The sequence below is a fragment of the Vulpes lagopus genome, chromosome 1 (genome assembly GCF_018345385.1).
Source record: "Vulpes lagopus strain Blue_001 chromosome 1, ASM1834538v1, whole genome shotgun sequence".
Classification (NCBI taxonomy): Eukaryota; Metazoa; Chordata; class Mammalia; order Carnivora; family Canidae; genus Vulpes; species Vulpes lagopus.
This window is the reverse complement of record NC_054824.1, coordinates 23,974,516-23,992,541: the sequence shown is the minus strand read 5'-3', so window position 1 is coordinate 23,992,541 and position 18,026 is coordinate 23,974,516. Positions and strand designations below refer to the sequence as shown.

The 18,026-nt window shown below is 38.7% G+C and overlaps 1 protein-coding gene across 4 annotated transcripts in view; it reads right to left on the bottom strand.

Moving 5' to 3' along the window:
* MDN1 (midasin AAA ATPase 1) overlaps nucleotides 1–18,026 on the bottom strand; it is a 162,419-nt gene that overhangs the window by 122,313 nt on the left and 22,080 nt on the right. For all 4 annotated transcript variants that reach the window (XM_041757895.1, XM_041757899.1, XM_041757912.1 and 1 more), the window contains 7 exons: nucleotides 17,177–17,280; nucleotides 16,049–16,163; nucleotides 8,832–9,025; nucleotides 7,851–7,932; nucleotides 3,375–3,470; nucleotides 1,669–1,781; nucleotides 282–430 (listed from right to left, as the gene is read on the bottom strand). In XM_041757895.1, coding sequence (XP_041613829.1) covers nucleotides 282–430; nucleotides 1,669–1,781; nucleotides 3,375–3,470; nucleotides 7,851–7,932; nucleotides 8,832–9,025; nucleotides 16,049–16,163; nucleotides 17,177–17,280 — 853 coding nt within the window. The remainder of the gene's footprint in view (nucleotides 1–281; nucleotides 431–1,668; nucleotides 1,782–3,374; nucleotides 3,471–7,850; nucleotides 7,933–8,831; nucleotides 9,026–16,048; nucleotides 16,164–17,176; nucleotides 17,281–18,026) is intronic.

The window sequence follows — 18,026 nt, the reverse complement described above, 5'->3', positions numbered from 1 at the left end:
TATTTAAGAGGACATAAAAGGGCAGCCCAGGTGGCTCAGCGGTTTGCCGCCGCCTTCAGCCCAGGGTATGATCCTGGAGACCCAGGATCAAGTCTCATGTCGGACTCCCTGCATGGAGCCTGTTTCTCCCTCTGCCTGTGTCTCTCTGCCTCTGTGTGTGTGTGTCTCTCTCATGAACAAATAAATAAAAATAAAATATTTTAAAAAGGGGAGGTAGATAACAAAAACAGGCAATGTCAAACGTTTATCGTCTGGGGGCAGAGTGCTTCCCCTCAAGTTACCTGTAATGTGAGCCAAGTACTGGACAGTAGAGGTCTTGCCAGTCCCTGTCTCTCCCACCAGCAACACAGGCTCCCCTTTACTAACACACACTGCAAGCTGTTCAATAAGAACAGAGGACGGCCTTGTAGGAGCAAAAGTGAACTTCTCCCTGGGAATGGGAAAACAAATAAGCAGTCAGAGAAGCAGGCTACAAGTTTCTCTTAAGCGTAATTTTGAGGAACCAGATTTTCCAGACTCCACAAAATGAGAAAACAACCCACAGCATCTGTTTTCATACTATAAAACAGGTATCCTTATAGTCTATGAGTTGCAGAATTCATCAATTCTACATTACACCCAATACTTTACTAGACTCCCAAGATTCAAAACATCAATAAGGTAGGACGTTATCTGTCCTAGCTATGTCATCCTAAGCCAATTACTTTGGCTCTCTTAGCCTTCATTTCCTCACCTGTAAAATTTGGATCAGAGTTACTATTTGTGTTGGGTTGAATAATCTTTCCCCAAAATTCATGTCCATCCAGAACCTGTGAATGTGACCTTACTTGGAAAAGGGGTCTTTGCAGATATAACAAAGTTAAAATCCTATCATACTGGGTTTAAAGGTAAGCCTTAAAATCCAATGACTGTTGGATTTTACAAGAGACTTAGAAACAAAAACACACACAAAAACAAAAACACAAGAAAGATGATATGACAATGGAGAGAGAGAGAGAGAGAGAGATGGAAGAGTGTAGTTACAGAAACAAGGAACACCAAAGACTGCTGGTAGCCATCAGAAGCCGGAAGGAGGCAAAAGCCTTCAGTGGAAGTGTGGCCCTGCCAACATTATTATGATTTCAGATTTCTAGTCTCCAGAGCTGTGAGGAAATAAATGTCTGTTGTTTTAGGCTACCAAGTAATTTGTTATGGCAGCTGTAAGACATTAATAAGTTAATTCATAAAGTTATTATAACTGCTACATAAGAAGACATATGCAAAGCACTTAGCACAATATTAGGCATATACAAAGTATTTAATAAATGGTAACCAGATCTCAGAATCTAATACAATTCCAGCCTTCAAGGAATTAACAGACTAGCATTAGGACCTCGTCTAACTTCCAAGTGAGGCTTACTTTGTAAATACATGATAGTGAATAAAACAAAAAATACATTTTTCCTAGTTTCAAGTCCCTAATGACCCTCATCACCTCCTTTACCTATTAATGTCTAATTTTATAGACTATACTTTAGGAAAGCACTGCTTCTTACCATCCAGCACAGTAGAGAAGTCATCACTCACACAACACATTTTGCTCAGACACAAGGGGCTGGACTAGTCAGTCAGTCCTTCTATCATGTTCCTAATGCCCCACAGTCTCAGATTAGTTGAGAGACTATTTACCTCTGTATGTGGACAGCCTCACTTTGTTTCCGTAGAAGCCGTACTCGACCCACTTGCACATCTAGCTCATTGATCACAATTTCAGGTTTATAAAGCTGACAGAAGAATTCGGCCTATGGAAGGGGACAGAGTAAAATTCTGTATAGTCTTTAAAAAAAAGAAATTCTGTATATTCTTCAAACATTTCCTCGTCCATGTGGCTTATTATGCCCATCTAATTAGCCCTTTACTACTAAGGATTTTCTACTTCCAAGATAGGCGAGTTAGCTTTAATTATGTCTTTTCTAGAACTGACTGAATTTGGGCAGCCCAGGTAGCTCAGCGGTTTAGCGCCGCCTTCAGCACAGGGCATGATCCTGGAGATCCAGGATCAAGTCCACGTCAGGCTCCCTGCATGGAGCCTGCTTCTCCCTCTGCCTGTGACTCTGTCTCTGTCTCTCATGAATAAATAAATAAAATCTTTTAAAAATAAGTAATTAAATAAAATTGACTGAATTTCTGTTCATGTTTTTTAAAACATTGATTATGAAATACTTTCCTATAATGGTACTTTTTATTCATTCAAATAAGCCCATATCTGCCTGTATCTAAAGTGAACATACAGACATATTCCAATAGCAAATGAACAGAAAGTTCTACTCCTAACTAAAATTTATGAAAAAAAAAAGTGATTGTTCTTCACCTATACTTTTCTAAATTATTACTAAATATTCTAAAATATTAGATTCTAAAATATTGCAGGAAACAATGACTTGAATGAACCATGGTACATCTGACTATAGCCAGAACACAAAGAGAAGCTGTGACAGATGCTTCCAGGGTATCTACCCATAAGCGATTCTTCTCTTGTCCTTGTCACTAATCCTAAGAACCCATTTTGTTTAGATTTGGGGCAGGAATGAAAGGAGCAGTGAAGTGTTCAGGGAAAGTGAATCTCTCTTCAACCAAAAGGGATAAATACTGATCAGTCTAAGCCAATTGTGGTAGTTTCATTTCTTTTTTGCCTACTATAATTATTAATTATTTAAAGCCCATTTAGTAGGTGTTCTGTCACCTGCAGCTAAAACCATCTCAACAGTTTCAGAATCGTAAGGAGCCCCTTGAACATAAGGTTTTTTTGAGTCATCTATTTGGAAATGGCAGATATCTGCCACAAGATGGGCCTCAGACATTTCTCTAGCTACCATTACCACTCTGAAGGGCTCTCTCCTCCAAAAATACATATTTTGAAATAAAACAAGAATGGCAAAATATTAAAAATCTCAGCAATGAACCTAAGTACTAGTCTTTGTACTATTCTTGGTATCCATTGGTACTACTATTCTCAATTTTTCTGATGTCTGACATTAATGAAAAGTTGGAAAAAATCTAATTGTGCCTAAAATCACAGACAAAGGTGTTACTAAAACAGCTCCAGTCCTGAGTCCACAATCTATGAAATAACACGTCCATTAAAACACTGGAGAAATTAATGCATACATGGTGATATAAGGTACAAGGTGACTCACTTTAAGAATGTAGAGCACATGGAGAACTACTTATCTAAGAGACAGTGAGAGCTTTATATCCATGAAAGGCAACAATGAAACTATCAACTTTGACAGAGGAAGTAGTTATTACAAAGGAACTATTAGATAAGGACCAGACTCTAGCAAGTAAATATCCCAGCTTCCTTCCAACAGAAAAGTAAAAATAGCACTGCATACCTTTTTCTTGGAAATGTTCAATTTGCTTCCAATTATTTCTGCCATTTTCAGTTTGCTTGTATGCTTAGAAAGCATTGCTGTGAAACAGTCCAGAGCCTATTAAAATAACGAAGGTCAATGCAAACTGATTTTTTTAAAATACTACATTAATCACAGAGCACCACTACCCTGGCCACAAAAAGGAAGCATATAAAACCCAGGAGAAACATATCTGCTAGACTAAGGAGAGTAGAAATAAGGTACCAGCCCTAGACTCAAGGGCCTTACCATAATACAGACAGGATAAACAAATGTGAAGGCTTTACTATCAAAATACTGCTGAATTAGAAAAAAAAAAAAAAAACCCACACAGAAAAAGCTTCATTTTACAGGGTACCTGGCTGGCTCAGTTGGTTAAGCATCTGATTCCTGGTTTTGGCGCAGGTCATGATCTCAGGGTCCTGGGATCAAGTCCCATGTTGTGCTCTGTGCTCAGCAGGTAATCTGTTGAGGATTTTCTTCCTCTCCCTCTACCCCTTCCCCTGCTCATACCTCCCCTCCTGCCTTCTAATTTTTTTAAAAAGCTTCATTTTACAAATTGAAATTCAGGCAAAAATAGAATTAGAGTTAATCATTATATGATTCATGAGGGAACTGACTCTTAAGCCAAGAAAGTAACACCAAAAGATTACTTGCTAGCTGTAAAGGAAAATTCTTGATGCACACCCTAATGCAGTACTCCATCTCAGCCAACTACTGACAGGCCAACCAGATATGTGTCTTCTGCTTTTTTTTTTTTTTTTTGTAAGTAAAAAATGTGGGGCTTAAACTCACAACCCTGAGATCAAGAACTGAGCTAAGGTCAAGAGTCAGATGTTTAACCAACTGAGCCACTTGGGTGGCTCCAGATGTAGGTCTTCTGATGAAATGAAATATAAAGTATATATTACCACTAAAAATGAATTCTACCCAAAAAGTTTGAATTGGAATACATTAAGCATTTTAATAAACTTCTACTTACAGGAAAGACAAGAGAGAAAATAACAACAGAAAGGATACTATGAGTATAGTAAACAAGAATACATTTGGTTCTGTCACCACCAAGTGTAAAACATCAATAAACTTCATAAGCATTTAAAAAGAGAGGGAATTTATACAGTCCTTGTTCCTAATACCTGGCACAGAGTTTTAAAAACCCTTGGAATTACCAAAAATAAGAAGTGTCTTTTGTTATTCACTAAGGCTCCTTTGGACCATACTTAAGTTTATTAAGCTAAGCAAGGTGTGGGACACCTGGGTGGCTCCGGGGTTGAGCGTATGCCTTTGGCTCAGGATGTGATCCCTGTCTGGGGATCGAGCTCCCAGAGAGGAGCCTGCTTCTCCTTCTGCCTGTGTCTGCCTCTGTCTCTCTCATGAATAAATGAATAAAATCTTAAAAAAAAAAAAAAAAAAAGTTTAAAAAAAATTTTTAAATTTTAAAAAATTTTAAGCAATTTTTAATTGCTTAATTAAATTAAGCAATTAATTGGTTAAATTGCTTAACTAATTAAAATTTTAATTGCTAAGCAATATGACTCTTAATGGGCCTTTAGATAGTTTAAGGAGGGACTGGCCAGGTCAGAAAGACCAAGCACTGACTTGGAGGGTTGAAATTTTCAGCTCCACCACTAAGGGAGGGAGGAGGGGCTAGAAATTATGCTCGATCATATGGCCAATGACTTAAGACCTAATAAAATACTGGACATCCAAAGCTTGGAGAGCCTAGCTGTTGGTGGACATATGGATATGCCAGGAAGCTAGCACACCCTAACTAACTATGCTCAGGACCCTTGAGACTTTACTCTTTGTCTCTTCCATTTGTCTTTAAGTTATATCTTTTATAATAAAACCATAACCCGTACTTTAAGTATAGTGCTTTTCACGGAGTTCTGTGGGTTGACTATTGAACCTGAGATGATCATGGGAACCTCTGAATTTATAGTTGGTAGGTCACAAATACAGGTGGCCCCCAAGACTTGCAGCTGGAGTCTAAAGTGGGGGTAATCTTATGGAGGCCTTGAGCATTTGATTCTTGATCTTGGGGTCCTGAGTTCAAGCCCCAGGTTGGGTGTAGGGATTACTTAAAAATAAAATCTTCGGAAGGAAGGGAGGGAAAAAGGGAGGAAGGAAGGAAGAATAGAGAGAGATCTAGAAGGAGATACACCAAGGTATTAAAAGTGTTAGGGAATGTCTGGATGACAGCTATTTTTTTTTTAAGATTTATTTATTATTTATGATCGACATAGAGAGAGGCAAAGACACAGGAGGAGGGAGAAGCAGGCTCCATGCCAGGAGCCCGACGCGGGACCCGATCCCGGGTTGACGGCTATTTTTATCTTACCACTTTGCTTTCCTATATTTCCCAATTTTCAACAATGTATATATATTGTTTCTACATTAATAAAATACCTGTATACAAAAGTTCAGAACACTATTTGTCATAGCCAAAAGGTGAAAACAACCCAAATATCCACCAATGAATAAACGGATAAACAAAATCTGTTATTATCAATATAATGAAATGTTATTCAGCCATAAAAAATAATTCAGGCTACAACATGGATTAACTGAGAGAATATGCAGAGTCAAAGAAGTTAGATACAAAGGTCACATATTCTATGATTCCACTTATATGAAATAACCCAAATCAGCAAATCTATAGACAGAGATAATGCCACAGTTTTATTTTAAAAGTGCAAAACAAGGTCATCTCTAGAAAGATGATAAATTTAGGGGAATGAAAAAGTGAGTTCATGGGAAAGAAGAACAAGATTCAAGGACTGGCACACAGCATTTCAGGGTTCAGCTCACCATAAGTGAGAACTCCAAATGTGGTTTCTTTCTACTGATACTAACTTTGCCAAACACAACAAGAATGCAATGCAAACCAAACTGGGTCACTACTCTCCTCAATCCCAAACGACAGAAACCAGAGTTAGTTACTTACTTACTTAATTTATTGAGAGAGAGAAAACACCTGATGTGGGGCTCAATCTCACAACCTTTGAAATCATGATCTGAGCCAAAATCAAGAGTCAGACACTTAACCAACTGAGCCACTCAGGCACCCTTAGAAACCAGAACACTTTGGGATACCTGGGTGAGTCAGTGGTTGAGCATCTGCTTTTGGCTTGAGTCATAATCCCGGGGTCCTGGGATAGAACCCTGCATCAGGCTCCCCACAGGGAGTCGGCTTCTCCTTCTGCCGATGTCTCTGCCTCCCTCTCTGTGTCTCTCAAGAATAAATAAATTAAATCTTTTTAAAAAAGAAACAAACAAAAACGCTTTATAATCAAAATTAGTGTTTTGGGGATCCCTGGGTGGCTCAGCGGTTTGCCGCCTGCCTTTGGCCCAGGGCGTGATCCTGGAGTTCCAGGATCGAGTCCCATGTCAGGCTCCCAGCATGGAGCCTGCTTCTCCCTCCTCCTGTGTCTCTGCCTCTCTCTCTCTCTCTCTCTCTCTATGTCTATCATAAATAAATAAATAAATCTTTAAAAAAAAAAAAAGTAGTGTTTTAAGAGCCCACAGCTCTTCAGACAGTATCACTTTTATTTTTAAGCAAGCAGGAATAAATATCTCCCTGTTCTTATTGAATATGACAGAGTTGTAATTCAAGGGGGTTTCCCTTCCGCACAACACATTTTTTGCCCAAGCCCAGCATACAAGGCTATACTTTGTAACCCCTACGTAAATTTCTCTGGACTAAAGTAATAGGCCCTACCAAGAAGTGGAAAGATCAGACAAATACAACTCTTATCAAATAGATTATGAAATTTTATGTAGGAATAAATACTGAGCATTTTTTTCAGTAGGCTCCATACCCAAAATGGGGCTCAAACTCATGACCTCAAGATCAAGAATCATATGCTCCACAGACTGAGCCAGCCAGTCACCCCTAATACTACACATTTGAGAAACACTTTATATTTCACAACATTACTGTCACCTAGGAGATTTTCTTTTCATTTTATCTGTAATATTTCAGTGTCTGCTTTACTGTATCTAAACTATCCTTATGGTATCCCTGGGTGGCACAGTGGTTTGGCGCCTGCCTTTGGCCCAGGGCACGATCCTGGAGACCCGGGAGTGAATCCCACGTCGGGCTCCGGGTGCATGGAGCCTGCTTCTCCCCCTGCCTATGTCTCTGCATCTCTCTCTCTCTCTGTGACTATCATAAATAAAAAAATTAAATTTAAATTTAAAAAAAAGTTTAAAAAAAAATAAAAATAAACTATCCTTATTTATAATTTATAGTAACCTGTTTTAAAACTAAAAACAATATTATGCCCGTATTAATATGCCCAGTTAGTTTTAAGGCAACATTAGTTGAGTTTTAACTAGCTAGGGATAATAAACACAAAAGAAAAATTCTGATAGCAGCCAAGAGACAGAAAATGACAATGGAAATCAACAGCCTCACAGAATAGAAAGAAAATAAACATGAAGACTCTATCTTACCTCTTGAAAAATATTTAAGGATGCTGATGAAGACAGACTGTCAAAACAATGGACAATCCTATTACACCAATTCAGTAGATCCCTTTAAAAAATAAAAACAAAAACAAGGAAATAAAAGACCATAGGTCAAAGACATCAAAGCCATCAGAGTTCAATTCAATCCACCTAGTCTGGGGAACACATGACAATGAAGTCTCTCTGTTTCTCTGGCATTGTAAAGATAAATAGTGCAGGGGATAGAATAAGTGAGGGACCCCACCTATTAGGAAGTGATCTGTCACATATATTATCCCAATCCATGCCAGGTAAGGTTGGGGAGAGTGGGACAGCAACTAACTCTCAGAGCAAAAATCAGGGGAGTTGCCCCATTCCTAAGGCTCACTTAAAGGGAAAGCCAATCATCGAGAATAGAAAGCAAAGGTATAGAACTCACTATATATAGCAAAATCAAGGGTCTTATTTAAGACCCCAATTGTCACAAAAGAAAAAGCCAGTGAAAGAATTATGTCAGTAAGGAGTTTCAACCTTAGCTTTTAAAGTTATTTTTTTTTCTTTTTTTTTAAGCAGCCTCCACATCCAACATGGGGCTTGAATTCATGACTCTGAAATTAAGAGGACCATGTTCTACCAACTAAGCCAGTCAGGTGCCCTCAAAGTTATTTTTTAAAGCTAAAATAACATTCCCTTATAAGCCTTCCTAATCATTATCTATAAGATCTGAAACAGGATCCAACATCATGAAGCAGCCCACAGGTCTAATTTCAAAACCTGACCTCTCATAACCATTTAGTGATAGCTGCTAAGAACTTTTAAGGGAAGTAATTTTTAAAATATTAACTCAAGGAGCACCTGGATGGCTCAATCGGGGGAGCACACAACTCTTGACCTTGGGGTCATGAGTTCGAGCCCTGTGATAGGTATGGAGCCTACTTAAAAAAATAAATAAATAAAATATCAACTCAAAAGTGCTTAATCTAGTACCTTAGAGACAATTCTCTTCCTTCAAGGCTTAGTCTTTTGTTTTCTCTTCTGGCTTCTGCAAATTCTTCAGGTACCTGTTCACATGTAACAGAACTATCACTGCAAGAGTGATGTTTCTCTCCAGTAAGTTGAATGTAAATGTCAAGCAGGTGATCAGTTACTGCCAAGAGGCTGGGATATCTATTCTGAAGAACCTGACAGAGGGAGGAAAAAAAGCAAAGAAAATTTAGCAGCAGACACAGTAATTTTTAAAAAGCACATATAAGGGGAGCCTGGGTGGCTCAGTCAGTTAAGCAGCTGACTCTTGGTTTCAGCTCAGGTCATGACCTCAGGATCCTGGGATCAAGCCTTCCATCAGGGTCCACGCTCAGGAGCCAGTCTGCTTGAGGACTCCTTCTCCCTCTCCCTCGGCCTCTCCCTGAGCTCACTCTTGTTCGTTCTCTCTCTCTCACTCTCTAAATATATAACTTTTAAAATAAATAAATAAAAGCACATGTAAACTCCTGCTAGTATTAGTCAAGCAAAAAATGAATTTCTCTTTGAAATTTGTGCCAAGTAAATACTCCCCCAAGAAACCCAGTGGATGCCTAAAACTGCAGATAGTACAAAACCCTAAACATACTATGTTTTTTCCCCACAGACATACCTATGATAAAGTTTAATGTACAAATTAGACATAGTAAGAGATTAACAACAATAACTAATAATAAAATAGAACAATTATAATATGCTGTAATAAAAATTATATAATGTGGTCTCTCTCTCAAAATATCAAGTATTATGCTAACATGAGGTGATAAAATACCTAGAAAATGATATGAAGGGGAATGACACAGGCCCTGTGATGTAGTGTCAGGCTACTACTGACATTCTGACAATACATCAGGAGAACCATCTGTTTCTGGACTGAGGTTGACTGTGGGTAGCTGAAAGTGCAAAAAGCAAAACCAAGGATAATGGGGAGCTACCATGTAAGAACTTCTGCCTGTACCAATATCCCTTGCCCCTCAAAAACCACAACTTTTTTCCTGGCCAGAACGCAGGTATCTGGCAATCTCATCATTTACACAACTTAGGGTACAGAAGCCAGATGGGAAAAGAGAGTCTTCAAGCAACAAACATATCCAAGTCCTAGGAATTTACGCACTGAAGAATCCTGCAAGTACTACTTTAATTTTAACATAATTCTAGGGGCACCTAGATGGGAAAAGAGAGTCTTCAAGCAACAAACACATCCAAGTCCTAGGAATTTACGCACTGAAGAATCCTGCAAGTACTACTTTAATTTTAACATAATTCTAGGGGCACCTGTGGCTCAGTTGGTTAAGCGTCCAACTCTTGGTTTTGGCTCATGTCATGAGCTCAGGTTGTGAGATCCAGTCCCAAGTCAGGAGCTGTACTCAGCAGGGAGTCTGCTTGAGATTCTCTCTAGGGCAGCCCAGGTGGCTCAGTTGTTTAGCGCCACCTTCAGCCCAGGGCCAGATCCTGGAGACCCCAGATCAAGTCCCATGTCAGGCTCCCTGCATGGAGCCTGCTTCTCCCTCTGCCTGTGTCTCTGCCTCTCTCTCCTCTCTCTCTCCCGTTCTCTCTCTGTCTGTCATGAATAAATAAATAAAATCTTAAAAAAAAAAAAGAAAGAAAGAAATTAACTCTTTGGGGGAAAAAAAAAGAGATTCTCTCTCTCCCTCTACCCCTCCCCCGATTCCCACTCCCAAAGGCTGGCACATGTATGTGCTAAAATAAATAAATAAATATATCTTTAAAAATAAACAAACAAACACAATTCTACTAAGATTTGTTAGGTCAGGGCAGCCCGGTGGCTCAGTGGTTTAGCGCTGCCTTCAGCCCAGGGCATGATCCTGGAGACCCGGGATCGAGTCCCGCCTCGGGCTTCCTGCATGGAGCCTGCTTCTCCCTCTGCTGTGTCTCTGCCCCTCTCTCTCTCCTCTCTGTGTTTCTCATGGATAAATAAATAAAATCTTAAAAAAAAAAAAAGAAAGAAAGAAAGAAAGATTTCTTAGGTCATTTTTCAGCAAAAGCAACCAGAAGCAATTAATAGGAAAAAAAATAATAAGCATATAAAAGCAAACCACAGTAAAAGAAGCTAATATAAAGTACTGATAAAAAGCAACTGATCTTTAAAAAAGCAAACAACAAAAAGCAAACAGAAATTAAAAAGCAAAAAATGTACTTAATTAATTAAAAAGCAAAAGTAAATGTACCTATTTACTTCAATTATTGAGAATTTTTTTCCAGAATAATACTTGGTACTCATACTATTGGTTTTAAGCTTTTATGATATGGATTTATTCAAACAGGTCTATTTGAGAAAAAAGGGAAATATGTATATATTAGAAATATTGTCTGGGGTGCCTGGCTGGCTCATCAATGGAGTGTAATACTCTTGATTTTAGGCTGTGAGTCCAGCCCCAGGTTGGGTGTAAAAGTTAAAAACAAAATCTTGGGCATCCCCAGTGGCACAGTGGTTTGGCGCCGCCTGTGGTCCAGGGTGTGGTCCCTGAGACCTGGGGTCGAGTCCCACATCGGGCTTCCTGTATGGAGCCTGCTTCTCCCTCTGCCTGTGTCTCTGCCTCTACTCTCTCTCTCTCTCTCTCTCTCTCTGAATAAATAAATAAATCTTTAAAAAAAATGAAAAGGTCCTTTTTAAAAAAAATTAAAAATAAAAATAAATAAATAAAAACAAAATCTTAAAAGAAAGGAATATTGTCATCCAATACATTTAAATTAGCTTGAAAAATATATTGTGATTCCAATTTGTATATGAAATATCCATTTATTCTGTATATATAATGTATACATATTTACAAAAATAAGGATCTACAACCTTTTAACAATGTCATCTCGAGTAGTAGGTATCACAGATTTTAATTCATGTTTTTTTACTGAAGGACTTTACAATAGATACTGCTGAAAACATGTTTCAGGTAGATTAAAAATTAAAACAAAAAAGTTACAAAATCAGTAAAATGGATACACACATAGATCTTTAAAATGCAGAATATATATTTTTGGGTAGGGAGTAAACATTTATAAAATTGGATATAAAAAAAAATAAAATAAAATTGGATATATTCATTACCTTAGTCACCACAAACAAAATATAGACTATTTCCAACACCTCCCCCTTTTTTATTAAGATTTATTTATTTGCTTATTTAGAGACAGAGCACACGTGTATGAGCAGGGGCAGGGCAAAAGAGAAAGAGAAAAATCCCAAGCAAAATCCCCACTGAGCGCAGAGCCAGACACAGGGCTCCATCCCACCACCATGAGATCATGACCTAAGATGAAATCAGGAGTTAGACACTTAAATGAGTCATCCAAGTGTCCTTCCATCACCTCTTCAACAAAAAGTTCCTGGGACACCTGGGTGGCTCAGTGGTTGAGCATCTGCCTTTGGCTCAGGGCATGATCCCACAGTACTAGGATCAAGTCCTACATCGGGCTTCCTATATGGAGCCTGCTTCTCCCCTTTGCCTATGTCTCTGCCTCTCTCTCTGTGTGTCTCTCATGAATAAATAAAAAATTTTTTAAAAGTTCCCTTATGCCCCTTTTGTAATTAATCCCTTCTCCCACACCCCTGCCTGTAGGAATCAGGTATCAGATTCTGATCCCTATAGATCTGCTTTCAAGTCGTCATCTAGGGGCAGCCCCAATGGCTCAGCGGTTTAGCACCACCTTAGGCTCAGGGCATGATCCTGGAGACCCAGGATCGAATCCCACATCAGGCTACCTGCGTGGAGCCTGCTTCTCCCTCTTTTTTTCTTTTTAATAAAGATTTTATTTATTTATTCATGAGAAACAGAGAGAGAAGCAGAGACACAGGCAGAGGGAGAAACAGGCTCCATGTGGGGAGCCCGATGTGGGACTCGATCCTGGGTCCCCAGGATCATGCCCTGGGCTGAAGGTGGTGCTAAACCACTGAGCCACCCAGGGTGCCCGCCTGCTTCTCCCTCTGCCTGTGTCTCTGGCTCTCTCTCTCTCTCATAAATAAATAAATAAAATATTTTTTTAAAAAGTGTCATCTAAAAGGAGTCATACAGGATGTAGTGTGTAGTTTGGTTCTCTTACTCAGCTAATGTTTTTGAGATTTATCTAGACATTACTGCATGTATCACTAGTTTAAACGTTTTCACTGCTGAGTAGTAATTCCATTATATAAGCATGTATATTTATCGTAAGAATGAGAAAAAAACGATTTTTATTTAGAAAAAAGAATTTTATCAGTTTTACACTTTAGTGAGGGCTCAGCTATTTGGGAAAAAAGTTCTGAATAGAAAAGATCTATAAATACACACAAACCGGCTGTTTTCTTCCTTAGCCAAAAAATCTTTTCTTTGTTATTACCACAAATATAAAAATTCTAAAACAATGTCACTTAATAAACTAATCTGATATAATATGGCTCTATTATCAATTTAATATACGTATTTTGGAGGTTCATTCCTTTAATAAGCATTTCTTAAGTCCCCACTTACATCAGCGACACTAAGGATACGAAAACAAAACCAAAATGAATGTAGCCTACCCTCAAGAAATGCTATCTGGTCTAAAAAGCAGATACACAAGCAAATCAAAATTGCAATGTGGTCAGCCCTCCCTGGAGACCCAGGAAGGTTTCATGGAGATGTTGCACTTGGCAGATGTCATTAACGGTTGTGAATAGGCACTGCCAGCAGAGACAGTAGGTCTTCTAAGGCACTATCTCCTAAGATACGAGGGCACATTCAAGGTGTACAGAGAGACAAGATTTGAGAAACTGCCAGGGATGACTCCCTGGCACTTATTATCTATGAGGAGTTAGCACTATATAAATAGCTCATTTTTTAAAGTATAATTTATTATTTCAGCAAGTCAAAGACATCATTTTTTAAAAAATAGGCTCCATGCCCAGTGTGGAGCCCAACATAGGGCTTGACCTCATGATCCTGAGATCAAGACCTGAGCTGAGATCAAGGGTTGAATGCTTAACCGACTAAGCCATCCAAGCGCCCCATTCAAAGACAATCTTTCTAGGCATAAGATGACTGGAGCTGGCAGCAATAGAAATGCAGTCCCTTGTGCTCCCCATGAGATCAGCTTAGGATATTATTTTATTTCCTAAACAATGCACACAAGCATTTTAGCCAACAGTCACTTATTCCAGAGAGTGTTATTAGAATTTATTAGTTAGGTTCAAAGGCTTAAAAATAAGAGAACTTCTCAAGGTCAACTAATATGATATACATTATTTAAATGAGGGGGTGAATGCTCCTATTGTGCGTCCGATAAGCAGAATGACTCAGCTGTTCATGACAGAAATGGAAAATGAGCTTTGGCTTTTACTGAAGAAAAAAAAAAAAAGTAGCATGTGGTCATGCTTTCAATCCCCAACAAATCACACCTAAATGTGAATTTCGGACCTCTTATTTAAAGAATAGGATGGCAATTTAGGAATGAAAACTAAACACTGAAATGTCTACAACTGCAAAAGAATGAGCTGTGTGATGACAGAGCAACACAACAAATGCTTATAAAGTGCCAGGTGGAGTGGATGCTGGGGACACAAAGATGAATGTTATTGGAGGAACTATTGTAGAGGGCAGCAAAAGAGGGATACACAAACAGACACAGAAATAGACAACTAGGAATTAGAATGAGATAAACTCACAAGTCCAAAATAGGCTGCAAAGTTACAAAATCACAATGGCAAAACAAGGCTTCTGAGAGATTACACGATCAAACTTTTTCCAGTAATACAGTTAACTAGATACCCTGAAAACCTCTCTGCTAATAAACACTTAAAATGGTGAATAAGATATTTGGTATGGTTGTCTTGCGTCACTTATTTATCTAAAAACTTACACCAAGAAAGAGCAAAGCATCCTTCCCATGCCTGTATAATCACCAATAGTGCATTATTTGCTATGCTCCCAGATGAAGTGTTGCAGAATGGGAAGCTTTCCGAGGTAATGTAAGAGGAAAGTGGGGGGAATTAGCAGGGTAGAGAGATATAATTCTTAAACGTTTGAGGATAATGAGCAATACCACAAAATGAATCAATGAGTAACATCTAAAAAATAATTCATCTTGGGCAGCCCTGGTGGCTCGGCAGTTTAGCGCCACCTACAGCCCAGGGCTTGATTCTGGAGACCCAGGATCGAATCCCATGTCAGGCTCCCTGCATGGAGCCTGCTTCTCCCTCTGCCTGTGTCTCTGCCTCTCTCTCTCTCCTGTGTATTCTCATGAATAAATAAATAAAATCTTTTTTAAAAATTAAATAAAAATTAAATAAAAAATAAAAAATAATTCATCTCCATTTTTATTAATACCCAAAACAAAATGTATATTAAGTTGTTGAATATATGAGACATTAGTTACAAAACAACTTAGTAAATTATTTTTTTAAAAAAGGATCTTTGGAAACAATTGAGGAAACTTGAATATAGTCTGAAAATTAAATGGTATTGAGACATCACTGTTCATTTTACTGGGGACAATAAAGTTATTGTGATTATACATGGAAAGGCCCAGGGCACCTGAATGGCTCAGTTGGATAAGCATCTGCCTTAGGCTCAGGTAATGAATGATCTCAGGGCCTGGGACTGAGGCAGGCATCCTTTGGGCTCCCTGCTCAGTGGGGAGTCAGCTTCTCCCTCTGCCCCTCCCCCTGCTTGTGCCCTAGCACTCACACATGTGCTCTCACAAATAAATCTTTTTTTTTTAAGATTTATTTATTTATTTATTTATTTACGAGAAACACAGAGAGAGGGGCAAAGACACGGGCAGAGGGAGAACCAGGCTCCATGCAGGGAGCCCAATGTGGGACTCGATCCTGGGACTCCAGGATCACGCCCTGAGCTGAAGGCAGATGCTTAACCGCTGAGCCACCTAGGTGTCCCTCAAATAAATCTTAAAAAAAAAAAAAAAAAAAAAAACTTAAAATTTTAAAGCAAAGTATTGAAGTATTAAGTGTATGCATTAAAGTATTCAGGAATGAAATGTTAAGAAGTTTGCTTTCAAATCCATTAGCAAATAAAAAATATTAGATGAAGCAAATTCTGTAAAATGTTAGTACATTAACTGTTAAACTTGGATTGATGAGTATTTTGATGACCAATTACACTATTTCCTCTATTTACATGTGTATCTGGAACTGTTAATAATAAAAAGTAAAAAAGAAAACCACTAATGCTTTCCCACTGATAACCACATACCTCATTCAGTTCTGTCTTATCCATGTTATCCATGTGAATTTTTGTCCAGTATTTGTCTAGCAGAGTAGCATGACTATTTAGAGGTCGATACCAATTTCCTCCACAGCTCAAGAGTCTGTATTTCAAAATTTAAAAAAAGAATTACACAAAATTCCCAATTTAATCTTTAATTATGCCTCTGGTTAACCCTTGCTAGACATTATCTCATTCTGGTGCCAGATTACCAATATGTTGGGCTCACAGGGCAGATGACAAATGAAAGAGAGGCTGACAGTTGACCCAAGTCTGACTCTTTTCCTTTTTTTTTTTTTTTTCAAGATTTTATTTATTTATTCACAAGAGACACAGAGAGAGAGAGACAGAGACACAGGCAGAGGGAGAGCAGGCTCCATGCAGGGAGCCCGATGTGGGACTTGATCCCGGGACTCCAAGATCACGCCCTGGGCTGAAGTCTGCGCTAAACCACTGAGCCACCCAGGGATCCCCTGACTCTTTTCCTTTTCCATGTAGGGGCTGTGGGAATACTTTCTCTAAAATAAATAATTCTTTAAAAAATAAATAAATAAAACAGGAATGAAGGGGCGTCTGGAGCTCAGTTGGTACAACATGCAACTCAATCTCAGCGTCGTGAATTCAATCCCATGTTGGGTACAGAGCTTAAATCTAAAATATGGTAATCGGGACACCTGGGTGGCTCAGTGGTTGTCTGCTTTTAGCTCAGAGCATGATTCCGGGATCTGGGGTTGAGTCCCACATCAGGCTCCTTGCAGGTAGCCTGCTTCTCCCTCTGCCTGTGTCTCTGCCTCTCTCTCCCTCTCTCTGTGTTTCTCATGAATAAATAAATAAAATCCTTAAAAAAAAAAAAAAAAAAAACTACAGTAATTAAGATACTATGGTATTGGTGTAAAGATAGACAAATGAACAGAGTCCTGAAATAGGAACTAGATCTTTAAAAATTAGCTAATTAAAATAAAACAGGAATGAAAAGGGTGGATCTGTCATCAGTTCCAACTGATCCTCCTTAATGTGGGCCCAGAAAACTACTCCAGGACTCTGGACTCAGTACTCCAGTGTGGGGACTTATGAGAAAACGGCTCCAGTGGGAATAGATAGGTTAATAGAACATACCTCCTAGTTGCAAAGAACTGAAATCCAGGAGCCACTTTCAGACAGTCACCTCGGCCAGGAATCAAGAGCTCTCCATTCTCCAAAAGAGGGATCAGCACGGAAACCTAAATCACAAAACCCAAATGATAAAACTATCAAGGCAGAAGTAACAAAAAAACAAAAGAACCCTCTCTCCAAACAATGAACACATCCTTAAAGGAAACCTTAGTTTTCAGAACATGAACTAAGATCAAAAGGCAAGTGGCAATGTATGAGCCACCTAGACTCCAATGATTTATTCATTCAATATTTACCAAGCCAGACACTCAAAATCCAGACATGACTGAGGCCTTACAGCCTAGCATCTGACATAACAGCCATGCAAACCACCATATGGCATGATGAGTATGACCCTAGGGATGACTGTGAATCAGAATAGAATGGTGTAGAAGCATTGAAAGTGCAGACAGACATCCCAGAGATAATGATATTCACTGAGTCTTAAACGTGAGCAGGAAGCCAGTTTTGGTGGGAGGGAAACTCCCAGCACATATACTCCAGGCAAATAATATTCAAACAGATAAAAATCTCTGTTCCTAAGAGCATAGCATGAGAGGATTCCACTGTTAGGGCAGAATGTGCATATGAAGTAGTGAAAAACTATAAAACTTAGAAATAAATAAATTAAGGGTCTCCTGTGCTAAGGAGTTTGAATTTTTTTCATGAAAGTTACAGAGAGTAAATTAGCCTGGGAGAAAAACTATAATTTTTATTTTAGCAACTGTGCAACAAACAGAACATCAACTGAAAGGAGGCTAGCCTACAGGAAAGAGGCAAAAACAAAGATAGGATGGCTATATAGATAGATGTC